Here is a 15712-nt window from a genome sequence, read left to right on the forward strand (position 1 = left end):
GTGGCAGAGATTAAGTTCTTTGTTCTTGGGACCCTGAGGGACGGCCTAAACTTTGCATTCCACTGTTTTGCCTGACTGAATGGAGCTGTCTTACTAAGTTGTGGTTCGGGTTCCCTATAACCTTGTCGACCTATGTTAACCCATGGGAGAGAATCCTGGGGAGGCTGACTTCAACTGAGCCCTGGGCACACACGTACAGCACAGCATGAACACATACTTCTTCCTGCCTTCTGAGGGCAGATGGACTCCAGAAGCATCTGTGGCCTGTGCTCTGCTGGCCATGGATGAGCTGAGGGGATAGGGTTTATCAGCCTTGACTGTTGTGTGTGTGGACATGTGTGTGTGTGGGTCTTTGTGTGCTGTAGTATATTTGTGCCTGTGTATGCATGCATGTCTATAAGAATGTGAATGTGTGGTAGGTATCAGTGTAAAAATGTCTATATGTGTGTATGGTATGTGTGTAAGAATATGTGTGAGTGTAAGAATCTGTGTGTAAGTGTATATAAGAGTCTGGATGTGTATTTGCATAAGAATGTGAGTGCATATGTGTGTGAGAGTGTAAGAATCTAAGTGTGTAAGAATCTGAGTGTGCATATGTGTGTGAGTGTAAGAATCTGAGTGTGTGTAAGAATGAGTGTACATATGTGTGTGTGAGTGTAAGAATCTGAGTGTAAGAATGAGTGGACATGGGGTTGGGGATTTGGCTCAGTGGTAGAGCACTTGCCTAGCAAGCGCAAGGCCCTGGGTTCAGTCCCCAGCTCCGAAAAAAAAGAAAAAAAAAAAAAAGAATGAGTGGACATGTGTGTGTGAGTGTAAGAATCTGAGTGTGTAAGAATGTGAGTGTTCATATGTGTGTGTGAGTGTAAGAATCTGAGTGTAAGAATGAGTGGATATATGTGTGTATGAGTGTAAGAATCTGAGTGTGTAAGAATGTGAATGTGCATATGTGTGTGTGAGTGTAAGAATCTGAGTCTTTTGGGTATCTACCTAAGAATGTGAGCATGTATATGTGTGTGAATGTGTGGGTGTGGGTGTGTATATATGTCTGTGCTGGGTGCTCTGCTGGCAGCACAGCTGTCATCATCTACCTTCCCAGGAGCTGAGAGGGTACTTGATGTGGTGAGAGCCAGACCCACCCAAGGGTGGGGAGTGTTCTGAGCATAGGGAATGCAGGGCAGGGCTGCTTGATAAGCACTAGGTTTGAAAGTCATGGAGGTACTGGCTTAGGATCTCCTGGAGGTCAGAGTCCTTCCCCTGGGAGCCAACAGGATGCTCAACAGCTCACCAGAATGGCTGCTGCTCTGTGGCCACCTCACCTGCTTTAGTCAGCTTTAGCTGAGTGTGGTCTCAAGCCATCCTTATACTGTGGACATGGGGCTGACTGGTTCACTGGGGCATGTTCCGGGCACTACAGGATGCGGAACAGCGTCTCCATCCACTGTAGAGTAGGATGTCCTCAGTTTGTGACAGCCACAGGTGTCCTTAGACATGTGCCAGAAGCCCCAGCTGAGAGTTCCCTCCCTGTGGGCAGCAGTGGGAGTGTGTGCTGCAGTCTGTGTGATAGTGGAGTCCATGGGGACAGCAGATGACATTTAAGCTGTGTGACGCTGTTGGCAAGCTTGGGGCTAGTAGTCCTGTTCTAGTGGTTACAACTAGGGATGCTGGCCTTCAGAACTCTCACCTGGGAGCCACGCGTCCTGTGGGTCAGATTTGCTTCATCTTTTGGAAGAGTGGAGAGGGAAGGAGGCCCAGGAAGCTTGGGAGGAGCCATGGGCCTGTGCCCTCCACCTTCCTCCGAGGCCTGCGGACAGTTCTGGCTCTGCCCATCTCTGAGGTGAAAGTGCCACCTTTCTGCTCTCACCTGGGTTCTCTGTATTCCCTCTGCCCTAGCTTGTCTATCAAGTGCTGGCCCCCATCCCAGTGCTTGGGCTGGGTTGATGGTCCCTTGTGCCTCAGTTTCCCCAGGGCAGTCACCTGCCCATCTGGCATCATTAGTTCTGTGTGGAATTCCCCTTCCCCAGGTTTTGCTCCCATCTTCTTGGGCTCCCAGACACTGCTTCTGACCTGGTTATAGGTGTTCCCTTGCAGCTTGCTGCTGCTGTGTGCTCCCTGTCAGAGCAGCCCTGCCTGCTGGGGGCAGGGCTAGTACAGAGCTCTCTTTTTCAGCCAGATACTGAGCAGCCTGTTATGGCAGTGTTGACCAGATTCACATGTAAGCGTTCTCAAATGGTGTCCTGCCAACCTAGCCTTCATATGTGTAGGCTCAGTTTAGAGCTACACACATCATGCCCAGCTCAGCCCTAGTTCACAGTTGTCCTGCGTGTGTGTGTGTGTGTGTGTGTGTGTGTGTGTGTGTGTGTGTGTGTGTCAGTCTGCCTGTCTGTCTGTCTCCATGGCTGCTGCTACAGTGGGGCCCAACTGCTACCTTGCTCGCCACAGCTGTCATGGTTGTGTGATGCCTGTGTGTAGCAGCACTAGCCTGGGGCACTTAAATATTTGGGACCTCGAATCCCCTACTCTTGGGAGCTACATCACCCATACCCTTCTTGGCCCCACAGATCATCCCACCCAAGGAGTGGAAGCCACGGCAGACATATGATGACATTGATGACGTGGTCATCCCAGCACCTATCCAACAGGTGGTGACAGGCCAGTCGGGGCTTTTCACACAGTACAACATCCAGAAGAAGGCCATGACTGTGGGGGAGTACCGCCGCCTAGCCAACAGTGAGAAGTATGTGGGTGAGAGCAGTCTCTGCTGCTCAGACTCCTCACTTTCTGGAGGCCCAATTTGACCCTTACCCTGTCCCTGTCTCTGTCCCTGGGGCGCTTCCCTCATCCCAGTATGTGGCCTGAAGGTGTAGCCCTTCAATGTAAGTCGCCCATGCTTCCTGGAAACCTCTTCCTGTTATTGTGCATCTTGAGGCTTACAGTTGCAGCATGCACCGACACATGGTCTGTGTGCCCTCTGCTCTAGCTGGCTGCCCCTGGTTCCCAAAGTTCTATTTCCCCACCTTGCACATCCAGCCTTAGTTCTGGAGTTGGGTTCTGAGGCGGCTAAAGGGTATTACACTGCCCAGAACTTAACCTGAACCACTGCACTGTCCCCAGGTACTGTACCCCACGCCATCAGGACTTCGATGACCTGGAACGCAAGTACTGGAAGAACCTGACCTTTGTCTCACCCATCTATGGGGCTGACATCAGTGGCTCCCTGTATGATGATGTAAGTGCCCAGAAGTGCCTGCCATGCCTGGCCACCATGTGAGCTCTGGGCATGGGAGGAAAGTGGCTGTACCATTCTTCTCAGGACCATCTCAACTCCAGTAGCTCTCTGTTCCTAGACACTACTTGGCAGGGCTGTGCTGGCTTCTGGCCCAGGGTGGCATGCTGGATAGGAGGCCACAGCCTGAACTGTCTCTGTGGTGGTGAGGCTGCTGAGGTATGGAGCTGGGAGCTCATGACTGGGGTCTGTGACAGGATCCCAGCCTGTGCTGGCACCTGCCACCTTAACCTGGCCAGTACTCAGCTACAGCCGCACTGCCCAGGGCAGAGCTGAATGTGCTCTGGCGCCTCACTGTATGCTGGTGGACAGTTTGTGTGTGTGTGTGTGTGTGTGTGTGTGTGTGTCTGTGTCTGTGTGTGTGTGTGCGCGCGCGCGCGCGCGCGCGCGCGTGCGCACATGTGTGCACAGGAGGCCAGCGACTACTCTCAACTGTGTTTCTCAGATCCAGGCCCTGGCTACTTTGGTTCTATTTTTATTTTTTGGAGGGGGCAGGGTCTCACTGTGTAGACCAGCTTGCCTCAACCTCAAGAAGGTATACCTACCTTTAAACTCTACCCTGAGTGCTTGGGGTTACTTGGCCTACTGTGTTTTTTATTGTTGGGTCTTAAAAATGTACTAATTTACTTCTTTACTCTGTGTGTATGAGTGTTTTGCCTATATGTATGTTGAATCCCCTGGAGCTGGAATACTTGTGGTATGAGCCTCCAAGTGGGTTCTAGGAACTAAACCTCTGGAAGAGCAGTCAGGCTCTTAAGTCTCTTAAGTGCTGAGCTGTCTCCCCAGTCATTTGACCTACCTTATTTGCTGGGAGTGTCTCACTAAACCTGGAGATTACTCATTAGGCCAGCAAGCCCTGTGTTTGTCCAGGGCTGGGATTATGGGTGTATAGTGTCTCAGCCAGTTTTCTGTATGGGTACTGGGGCTGGGTTCAGGGCCTCCCACTGAGCTCTCTCCCTGGTGGTTTTTGCGTTTTTATAGGTTGTGTGTGGTGTATGTCTCTTCTTTGTGTGTATGTGTAGGTATGTGAATGTGTCTGACCTCTCTTTGTTTCTGAACTGGGGTCACCAGGCTTGGTATCAGGGACCTTCATGGTGAGTCCTCTCAGTAGCTGTGATTGTTTCTAAGAGCAGCCTGGCCATGTACAGCTGATAAGCCACGTGGCACAGCAGTTAGAAACACAGGGTTCAGTGGACTCTAGTGTACTCTCAGAGCTGTACAGCCATGCCTATCACCTCAGAAAACAGACCCAGCCCTGTAAACAGTCACAGTGGAGGCATCACACAGCATGGCCCCATCAGTCTATCAGGCAATAGACATGTGGACTGAGGCCTGCGGGCTCCAGGAGACCAGGCTCCTGCGGGTCCTGTCTTAAGTCCATGTGAGAGCTGTGTTTCTCTGAGGTCTACATCGAAGCTGGATCTGCTGGTCTGGTCTGGTCTGCTTTCCAGCTTCCAGGTGGCTGGCCAGCAGCAAGGCTGTCTGTCTGTCTGTGCAGGATGACCTGGGCCAGCAGCAAGACTGTCATCTGTGCATAACGACCTGTTGCTGTTACACTGTTGTGACCTCAGTAGCCTCTGTCCTCGCCTGCTGAGATCCCAGCATAGACCCTGGTGGCTCTCTTAGAGGGGCAGTCTTGGGTGTAGACACCTGAGGCTCCCAGTGTGTCTTAGCTCTGGCTTGCAGTGTTTGACAAGAGCTTGGGTAATGGGGGCTCCATCCATATTTGCCTGCATTGTCCATCTGAAGCTGTCTGGCCTTGTCTGATGCAAGGTTCTGGAAGGGCTCTCATTTGGGCATGGGTTCACATGCTTGTGAAGGGATTACTCCACATGGAGACTGTCCTTCAGTGTTACTTAGAGGTATGGAGGTCACTACCAAGTTGTAGTTGTCCCTTGATATGTGCTGGCTTGTAGACAGTTACATATAACCTGCTGTTCCAGAAAGGGTGGGGTGGCGGGCGAGAGTGCGGGGCCCAAGCAGCCGTAATGTGCCATGACTCTAGGCCCCTTGACCTGTCTGAAGGACCATAGAGCCTGCGGGCATGATGCTGACATATATACCTCAGTCATCTTGGTCACCTCAGGGTGACTGGTCAGGGCACTGTGCAGCCAGAGTATAGGTAGGACTTTGTTCACTGCACTCTCATCATCTACAGGACGTGGCCCAGTGGAACATCGGCAATCTGAGGTCCATCCTAGACATGGTGGAGCGCGAATGCGGGACCATCATTGAGGGTGTGAACACACCCTACTTGTACTTTGGCATGTGGAAAACCACGTTTGCCTGGCACACAGAGGACATGGACCTCTACAGCATCAACTACCTGCACTTTGGCGAGCCCAAGTCCTGGTGAGTACTGGGCTGTGAGCCATGGGGAGATCTGATGGTTGCTGAGGGGCTACTGTGGGGAGCCTTCAGGTCACTCTTTGGCTTGGGGGAGGTACACTGACCCAGGACTCTGACATTAGCGATAGCAGGCACCCATACATACTCCTGTCATCCCGTGTAGTGAATGGGGGCTGTGGTCTTTCTTGCGCATCTGCCAGGCCTATGGGTGTGTCACCTGCCAGCCACGTTATAGGGACTGGTTCCTGTGGTTCCTGGAAGCTGAATGAGTGAATTGTTCCCTTTAAAGTGCTCTGTTCTGGGGCCTTTGTGTGCTCTTGTGGTCTCCCTGGAATACTGAAAACTGGGGGTCTGGTGCCCTTTTGTTACACCCTGTAACCACACAGTGTGGTCCTTCTGTCCTCCATTGTCCAATACCTCTCTGAGACTCCAGGTGTGACAGGAGCACCTTGCCATCACCAGGCCACCTGTGTGTTGCTCAGCTCTGGACAGGGCTACCTGCTGAGTCTGTGCAGGGCCATACCCTTTTTCTGGTGTCTCTGCACTCAAATTCCAGGCCCACACAGCCTCTCCTGTTCAGTGGAGTCCATGCTCAGCCCTGGGCAGCTCTCCTTCCCTGGAAGACACAGCTCTGTTAATAGGATTGCCTTTAATGGGAACCCTGCACGGTTCTGCAGCCAGCCAATGGCCTAGCTGGGCTGAACTTGGGCTGGGTGGGGAAGTGTGCCCCCAAAACTGTTTCCCTTTCTGACATCCCCATGCCTTGTGGGTCCCAGCACTGTTTCCCTTGCAGTTACAGAGGTGAGAAATCCCATTAGTTTTGTGTTTGCTGCTTCCTGGTTTCCCAGAGCTGTAGGAATCTATCTATGCACTGCACTGTCTCAGCAGCAGAGGCTCTGCATTCCTTGGCCCTGGGCATCCTTTCTCCTCCTCCAGACCTGCCCATGAGACATCTCAGTCTCTGCCTCTGACTGGTCTGCCTCTGTCTGAGGGTTCTGTGGTGATGCTGGTCATCTTGGACAACCCCCATATGCTCAGTCCCCTGTAAATGGGGAGGTGACCTCTGACAGTCCCTGGAGAAGGTCAGGGATGCAGGGCAGCACTTGGTCAGCTCAGGCTCTTTGCTGCTTTTCCTGTTGTAACAAAATCCTGACAAAAGCAACAGAGGAGAAAAGGTTTGCCTGACTCTACTGTCATGAAAGGGAGATGCTGAGTCAGTCACATGACAGGAAGGGGACTAGGCGGATGCTGGTGCAGCTTCCTCTCCTCATTGGTGGTTCAGGATCCCAACCCAAGGGAGGGGTAGGTCTTCTGTCCTCAGCTAGCAGTCAAGATAGCCCCACAGGTGATCCTGGAGGCCTGTCTCCTGCGCTTCTCTATGCTTTCTATGCAACAGTTAACTCTGCTTGCTACCATGCTCACTGTGGGCTCCTCTGGAGTGTTTGAGCTGCACACTTGCACCCCATCCTATAAGTTCAACTCACAAGGGCCCTGTCTGTGGAAGCATGTTTGACAGCAACAGGCTGGTGACTGCTCCTCACAAGCAGCTGAGTCTGTGTTCTCAACCTCCAGTGTGGCCACCAGCCTCTGTGTCCAGCCATGGGACTCCTCCCATGGTGCTCTGCTGCTATCTCTGTGGAGGGCAGCCATGGCAGCTGTCACTTGGGGCCCAGGGATCCCCTGCAAAGCGATGTGGCAGTGGCAAGGACATGCCCCTTGTGGTTTCATTGTTTTGCAGGGCTAGTGACACCCACAGGTCTAAACCAATCCATGGCCACTCCTGCTGCAAGTTACTATACTATATGTGCACAGCAGGGGCCTGAGCAGGGGTAGGTGAGCGTATTTATGTGTGAGAATATAAGCAGGATGTCCCACTCCAGATGACCACTAGATGGCACTCCCACCTTTCTGAATGAGGCAGCTGTTCCCATCCCACCTCCAACCTCCAACTACTCCTGGCTTCCTGACTGCAGGCCACAGGTTCCTTGGCTACACCTTTTCTTGTGTTCAGGAGGGGGATATAGCTCTACTTTCTTCCTCAGAAAACGCTAGTAAAGAATAGGAAAGAGCCCCAGGCCAGCCAGGGCCACATGGTGAGACTACAACTCTGTTAAACAGAAAGAAAGACCCACAGTGTGCCACCACTCACAGACCCACACAGTGTGCCACCGGTTGCTTGGCTTGCCCTCCTTTGTCACCTCCTTCCCTTTTCCCACCTGGATGTAGGTTCAGGCATCCCTGCTCCCTGTATCCTGCCTGTGGGATCATCATGGTCTCTTGTTTAGAGAGAGAAAGCTCCATCAAGCCTCGGCAGAGCCAGCCGGCCTTGGTGAGGGAGACCTGTTGTCTCATAAACAGGGCTTTCCACTGTGAGCATCAGCTCTTTCTGGCTCTCCACATTAGGAGGGTCTTGTTGTGCTTTCTGTTGCTGTAGTAAGCACCATGACCCAAAGCAACTTGGAGAAGGCTTGGCTTATGCATTCCTGTGGGTAGGCGCTGAAGCAGGGTGCTGCTTCCTGGCTGCGTCCCACAGCCTGCCCAGCCTGCTTTTTTAAAGAACCCAGGACCACCTGTTCAGCTCCACCACAATGTTACCTCACTCCCCCCCCCCCCCCCCGCCCCAGAGCTGGGCACTCCCATGTCAATCATAAAGCACTGCCCTACAGGCCAGTCTGACAAAAACATTTCCTTACTTGAGGATGGCTCTTTCCAGTGGCACCAGGCTTGTGTCACATTGACAGCTGAAGCTGTGACAGGAAAGGGCCTGTATATCCTTGGGGACACACTAATCAGGTGTGTGCTTGACCTGGGTTCTTCTGGCTAGGCTTTGGGTTCATTTATGCTTGTGTCCCCAGCTTTACCAGGGACCTGAAAGGAGTCAATGCCACATTCTTGCTTTTGGATATGTGGGTGCTGCTCCCTGGATGTGCTTAAACCTGGGGAGTTTTAAGCTGAGTATTTCTGTTGTGTGGAGAACATTCCTGGAGAGATACAACTATCTCTGTCTCTGTCTGTCTGTCTGCCCCCCCGCCCCCCATCCCTCATCCCTAGGTAGGGAGCCTGTTGTGTTTTATAAAAAAGGGAGGGCTAAGATATGTTTGGTAGAGCATAGTATGGTGAGGTGGGAGGGGTTGCCTCTTGTGGACCCATACTGAGACATCTCCTACCCCTGAGGTACCATATAGGTATAGTGTAGAACAGAGTTTATTTAGGATGTGGGAAGGGGGGTTGAGAAGGGAGTAGAGACTGAGAAAGGCAGGGGGGGAGGGAGGGGGAAGGAAGGAGGAGGAGGAGAAGGAGGAGAAGGAAAAGGAGAAGAAGAAGAGGCTAGCCAGGAACACAGGGAGCGAGAAAGAAAGGGGTCAGGGAGAGAAGATAGTTAGAGAGAGAAGGGACAGAGAGAGCAAGAAGGGGCTAAACAGCCCCTTTTATATAAAGCCAGGCCTATTTGACTGTTGCCAGGTTAACTGTTGGGCAGATCCTAGAAAGAATGCTAACAGAGCCTATCACAGACAGTTCCTAGTATGGACACCACCAAAGTCCAGCCTGGTGCCATGAGTTTTATTGGGGTCACTGACAGGCATATGGGTGAGGGGTCACATACAGGAGCAGAAATGACTCAGAGACAGCTGCATCACCAAGGCATGAGTGACTGCTCAGAAAGCTGGGAACCTGATGCTCACCGCACAGCCTGTAGGCAGGGTGTCAGGATGCAGCCCTCCTTTGCAGTGCCTCAGGTGGTCTGAGCATTTTCTAGGCAGATTGGCTTCCTGAGCTCAGGTTTTATTGCTCACTCTGGCAGGGTTGGTTTCAGGGACTTTCAGAAGCTGTTTTGAGTTGCTTACCTTATTTAAAGAGCATCCCTGTAAAATGGAATGCTTCACGCTCAGAGGAAACAGTTGCAACCCCTCTTCCATCAGTTCCTCTAGTGCAGTCTGTTTTGTGTTTTAGTTCAACACCATTCTGGGTTTTAGGTTTATAAGGATATCTGCAGGTTCCAGCATTTTCTGAAGGGTCTCTGCATCTGTTACTGCTTTGGCTGGTGTGATTTGGGAGTCAAGGACTTTGAAGATGGGGGTGTGTGCTGCCCTGGGCAGGCTCTGCCAAGTCCTTTAGGAGCTGCCCTGGCAGGTGGCACTTGAAGGAGAGGTGGGCTCTCATGTTCTGTATAGAAAGCTGTTCTTGCACTGGGGTCTCTGGAGGAGTGAGCACACTGTGCAGGTGTTGTGATGCCTCCAAGGACAGTGCCTTGTATGGGAAAGGAGGAGGAGACCAGTACTTGCAAGTCTCTTAGTAGCGCCTCCCCCTCCTCCCTGTGTAATCTCCTGTGGCGACACTTTAGCCTAGCCTGGGGAAGGTAGCCCACATCAGTTGCCCTCTAAGGCCCTAAAGGACAGCTGGATCTGCTAGATTACTGCCCTGACTTGGATCTCTGTCTGCTGGTGTGATACTGGCTCCTGAGTGCCTCACAGCCCCCATACTGAGGGAGCAAAGATGGTCCCTGTGCCCTACCCTAACTCTGCACCTGTGAGGGTGGCTCCTTCCAGCTGTCAGCTGGGCCACCAGATCCCCTGATGATGAAGCCAGCAGGAGGCAGCGCAGTTTGTAATGATTGTCTCCTATTCTGATTGTGATTGTCTCCTATTCACATTGCCAAGCCCCTCCCTCCCTTGTCCAGTCGCCATTGTGTGACAGACACTTGGGAGGTAGATGCTTTCCACTTGCCAGGTATGCACAGCAGTATTTAGAGGAGCAGGTGCCCCACCATGTCTGAGTTGCACAGACTCATGGAAGTCTGTGAGCTGCTGCTGTCCCAGCTTTGACCTGAAACCAGTTACTATGAAGGGTGGGGGGCTCCTTCCTGGTCCCTACTCTGCCTGCTCTGCCCTCTCTAGAGCACCTGACCATGGTGCTTGTCCTCAGCTGTCCTAGGAGTTTTATGAGGGGGCAGAGCTCTCTGCAGAAGGAACCTCTTCTATGGATGACATTTTGTCCCAGGTAACTGCCTGTGCTTGGTAGAGCCTAACAGCAGGTTCTGTGGCTGTGTTGTTAGTGTACCAAGTGTGACTGTGGTAGGAAGGGATCTTTTTCTACTCAGTCTACATCTCGATGGTGTCCTTGGCCTCTCTGTCCCAAAGACGCAACACACTCCATGTTCCCTGACCTGTGTTGTCTCTGATGCTGCAAGCTGTGAAGTAAAACATCAGTCCACAGGCTGCTGAGTGTCCCTCCCTCATGACTGCTAGGAAAGGTGATTGAGACCCCTCCAGCTGGAATAAAGTTCTACCCTGTGGGGCTTGGCACCCCAGCCAGTGCAACCATGTGATCCAGACACACAGAAGCTAGCAAGGGACAATTGTGTTATCCCTGGCCCAGTGCCCTTTGCTCCCTTCTTTTTGGACCTTGGCCTCACTCTTACCCCAGCTGCTCTGTTCCCCCAATGCCATGGCTTTGGCTTCTGCTTGTTGAGATTATGCTGTACATCTCAGCATCTCAGGCACCTCTGGAGTCAGATAATTAACTGAGGCTTGTGACATGCCTCAACTTGAACTGGGACATTGGGCCCCTGGCACAGCAAGATGAGCCCCTGTGCATTAGCCACTGTGATACTCTGATGATGACAGGCAATTTTAGGGAATCTGGTGCACACGGCAGGGTGTAGCTCTGAGTCACCGCCTGTGCCCATTAGCTCGATGAGCCATCCTGCTCCATCCTTTCCACAGCCGGGCCTGCCAAAGATGCAGCTGTGGCGAGCCTTGCCTCGCTCGCGGCTGTGTCCCCAGGATCCGAGGGTCAGAGCAGCCAGGACACCATGTGTATGTATGTTGGGGCTCATTCAGGGTCCCAACTGACTCTGTCCCCTGCCTTTCTGTCTTAGAGTTTGCTTCTAGGCTGCAGAGCTCTGTAAGCAGTGGTGAGCAGGAAGCTGTCTATATTCTTTGCCTAGAACAGGACTGTTAACCTGCAGCAGGTTATGAGAGGCTCCTCTCCATCTCCCACAGATATGGGGAATTAGAACTGAGCTGGGCTCTTGAGCAAACTGGTGAGCTGTGGGCTTTTATATGGCCTACTTTTTAGTTGGAAATTCCTCTCCCTTCCACCCTTTTCCTCCCTCTCTCTGTCCCCTTCTTTCTCTGTCCTCTCCCTCCCTCTTTCTGTCTCCCTCCTACCTGCCCCGTCCTCTTCCTCCCTCTTTCTGTTCCTGCCTCTTTGGCCTGATAGTGCAGGTAGATCTGTCTGTGGTGAGCCTGTACTGCAGCTTTTCCACGAGTGGACCATTCCCTATGCAGAATCTTCAGTGTCCTACACAGTCCTCCCAGCTTCTCTGGGCAGCCTGCTGTCCAGTGTGGAGTATGGTGTCTTGTGGTCACTCCATCACAGACTGACCCTGTTGATGTTGACCTTGATTGTGTGGCTCAGGTCATCTGCTGGGTGTCCTTTCCCCACAGGGCATTCTTTACTGCTCCCCCCTCCCCGGCCCCCACTGCACTCTGAGGTGAAATGAACTCTAAAATGAAATGTTTTAATTATCAGAAAAGTGAAGAGAGGAAGGAGCAGGGTGACCCTGTGCTAGGCTGGCAGCTGGACCCAACACTGTCTCTTTGTCAGGGCACCCGGTTTCTTTCCTTCTTCCTGGAGAGGAATCACAGATGGAGTGTGGGCTCTGTGGTATCTGTGTGCCTTGGGCTCTGTGGCTCAGAAGTGGAGTGTGTGAGCCCTTTGGGCCTTCAGGCTGCATGGGAACACCATTGCTCTCTGCAGCCCTGACCTTGGAGAGGCCGTCTCCAAGTGAGGCCAGGTTCACCCCAGTGAGCTTCTAATAATAAACTTACTTATTTTTGTTTTATGTGCATTGGTGTTTTGCCTGCATGTATGTCAGTTTGATCCCCTGGAACTAGAGTGAGCTATCATATGGGTGCTGAGAATTGAATCTAGGGACTTTGGGAGAGTAGCCAGTGCTCTTAACTACTAGGCCATCTATCTAGCCCAAGCCACTGAATTTTTTACAGGCTTCAGATATGCCATGGAACCCCCTATTTCTTCCTGTGGGACAAAGGATGTATTGTCTGGGGGCCTAGCTGTGTGCACACGTGCACTTTCCATGTGTGCTATGTTCTGCAGTGCTCTGCAGCAGCCCTTCTGCTCCGGTTTTGAGGACTTGCGCTGCCCCTATAGTCCTTAAACTAGCATAGCCTGGGAAGCGCCCTTTCTGTCTTGTTTCCAACCACGTGTAAGAACTGGCTCTGTCGGGAAGTGAAATTGGCATACTTCCTGCTGGGAATTCACCTTTGCAGGGCTATATCAGGGTGATCATTGGGATGTCCATGCAGAGGCCATTATGTAGGACCTGCCCCCATCACACCTCCTTCTGGTGGCTGTGAGCCTTTCAGAAAACTTGCTTCTAAGAGAGCTTGGAAGGGCTTTTGTTCCTGCCAGCTCCTGTTTCCCAAGTGTGGGTCAGCACCATTGATCCAGCGTTAGCTCCAGGCTGGTAATGGGGGATGGGTGGCCAACACTGGCCATCAGGCCGGCCCACAACTCTAATGCTGCTACAGCCTGCTCTCCACATGTGTCCCTGCAGAGTTGTCAGGGGCGAATGTCAGCTAACTCACTTGCCTGTGGGCATGAGGTTTGACCCTGGCTTGAGGTAGTCAGGCCACTCTCTATCTGCCAGCACCTATAAATACTGGGGGTTTTACTCCTGAAACCGCTCAGAGTATAAACTCTAGACCTTGGATGCCCTAAGGTACAGTGGAAACTGGGGCTCTGCTGAAAGATGAGATTGGGTCAGGAATTGAGGAGCCCCCACAGTAGGCACACAGGAAGGCTTCTCAGTGTGTGGGGAGGCTCTGGAACCCACAGATGTTCACAGTGTTATTACATACTGTTTACATCAGTGGCTGTGGTACTACTAGGTTGTCCTCAATCTCTCTGACTAGGACAAGCAGCAACAAATGGCCCTGTACTATTTCAGCATCTTTAGGGTTGGTACTATGACATTCCACACAGCTCAGGTGCAGGAGACTGTAGGGTCTTTATGCTAGGAATGACCCTAGTCTAGCTGGAGCAGGTTAGGTGTGTGGATCAGCCCCTCCAGAGGCTTCATGGCTGGGTGTTAAGTGGGGCTTCAGTGGGGCTATGCATCTACAAAGCTGGTCCTGTGGCTGTAAAGAAAGCAGGGCACCAGGCCCATTTGTGGTGTCAACAGTGTGCCCAGGCCAGTTTGGGTCTGCACTGGATTCACCCCAGAGAGACCTGGATGACTACAGGCCTGCTGTCCATGCTGCCTATCATGCAGGCTACACTGTATAGCACACAGGTCCTAGGAGTGTCTGCTGTCTCCACCCACACCCTCTTCATCCTTAGCAGCCCCCCTCCTTGTTCCCAGAGGATCTGTCCTTAATCTTTTGTTTTCAATATTTGAACACAGTGATTGGGCTGAGTCCTGACCCTGGCTTAGGAGACTGCTGGGATAGGGTTATTGCATCAGACTGAGTCTGGGCTGATGGCTGTGTACAGGGCTCCTGGTTATCTGAGACATGGTCCAGGGTCCTGGAAGCCTCAGCATGTCCATAGTCCAAATCCAAAATGGTGCCTTTTCTGTACCTTGACCATGCAGACACCACTAGGCCCTTATTAGCTCTGCACTGTCACCAGGACCTGCCTCTCAGACTGTCTCCTGGGAACATTTCCCAGGCTTTGGGCAGTTCAGGGTAGGTGTCATTCAACCCAGGCCCACAGGTCACTGTATAGGTTTTGGTGTTTGTCCTTCACTAAAAATCCACAGGGGTGGAGTTGGGGTGGGTTGGGGCCTCCACCTCAGCTGAGCATGCAGACTCTCTCTGCCTTATCTGAGATTGTTGGACACAAATGTGCCAGTGTCCAACCTCCTCTCTGGGTCCTAAGGGAGACATGACAGTCACACATATCTATCCACCCCTCCCTGGCCACCCAGACACTGCTGTCTCCCATAGCACCAGCTTCCCTGTGGGTGGTTGTTCCTCCTCTATCTCCAAGTCTCTGTGTTCTTCAAGCTAGCTCTCTTGATTCCCTGTGTGTTTCAATAAAAATGTCATTACTAGAAACCATTGACACTGCTGGTGTGTGACACCAAATTCTACTGCCTATTGTCCCAGAAAACGATCCATTAACGATAAAGCTAGTGATTTAGTAGTCTCTGTCCTGGGAGCACCTCCCGCATTCTGGCTGTTGCTATCTTTGCTACAGCTTGTATTGTCTGTTCCACCTGCACATGCGATAAGAGACGGGGATTCCCTGCTGGAAATGGGCAGGCCTCACTCGGTGCCAGCCAGGCCTGGTGGTTCCTCACTGGAAGCCCCTTTTAGGTCAGGCAAATTGAACCTCTTTTTGCAGAAGTTATCAAAGTGGGGAACACAGGAGCCTGGTCCCTTACATGTAGCGGCTTGCCATTCCCATGTGTCTTTCCCATGTGTGTTACATCCTCTGTGGCCTCCTCTTCATTGGGTGGGCAGTGGGTTTTGACAGTTCATTTGCCAGTGTGCCCCTGATGCCTGAGTTCAAGGGCACCTTCATTCAACACCTGTCAGTTCAGGTTTTCTCTGACCTGTGGAATCCCTCCTTTTGTGTCTCAGCTGCAGGGACCTCCTGTTTGGTCACACCAGGAAACCACCTGCAGTCCTGTGTGCTTTCTTTCCAGGGCCTCCTGCTTTTGCTGGTGGTATGACCTTTTGCCTCAGGGACCTTGGGGGAGAGAGAGTAAACTACTCTTGTCTGCATTCCTGTTGCTGGGGACACAGGATCCCGCAAAATGTAGGTTTCCTTCTGAGCTCATGCCTGCTGATCCGGGGTTCTCTACCAGCCCTGTGCTCTGAGTCCCTCCTGCTGTTGGGAGTCTCCATGTGCTGGGACTTGGCTCAGCTTTGCAGGGTGCTGGCAAGCTAGCTCTCTTTACTACTGTAGGGACACACGTGCTATCTGGTTTTCTTTTTTTCTTTTGACATAAGGTCTCCCTGTGTAGCCCTGGCTAGCTCAGAACTCATTCTGTAAACAAGGCTGGCCATGAACTCAGAGATCTACCTGCCCCCTGAATGCTGGGGT

General features: G+C 52.2%; 1 protein-coding gene across 9 annotated transcripts in view; it reads left to right on the top strand.

Moving 5' to 3' along the window:
* The window catches only part of Kdm4b (lysine demethylase 4B), a 78500-nt gene that overhangs the window by 23605 nt on the left and 39183 nt on the right, over window positions 1-15712 (top strand). For 8 of the 9 annotated variants that reach the window (XM_063266828.1, XM_063266829.1, XM_039083143.2 and 5 more), the window contains 3 exons: window positions 2559-2734; window positions 3112-3226; window positions 5442-5635. In XM_063266828.1, the coding sequence (XP_063122898.1) occupies window positions 2559-2734; window positions 3112-3226; window positions 5442-5635 (485 nt within the window). Of the gene's footprint in view, window positions 1-2558; window positions 2735-3111; window positions 3227-5441; window positions 5636-15311; window positions 15425-15712 lie in introns of all 9 variants that reach the window. The other variant, XR_010054572.1, reaches the window with a different exon arrangement.

The sequence above is a fragment of the Rattus norvegicus genome, chromosome 9 (genome assembly GCF_036323735.1).
Source record: "Rattus norvegicus strain BN/NHsdMcwi chromosome 9, GRCr8, whole genome shotgun sequence".
In the NCBI taxonomy this organism is placed as follows: domain Eukaryota; kingdom Metazoa; phylum Chordata; class Mammalia; order Rodentia; family Muridae; genus Rattus; species Rattus norvegicus.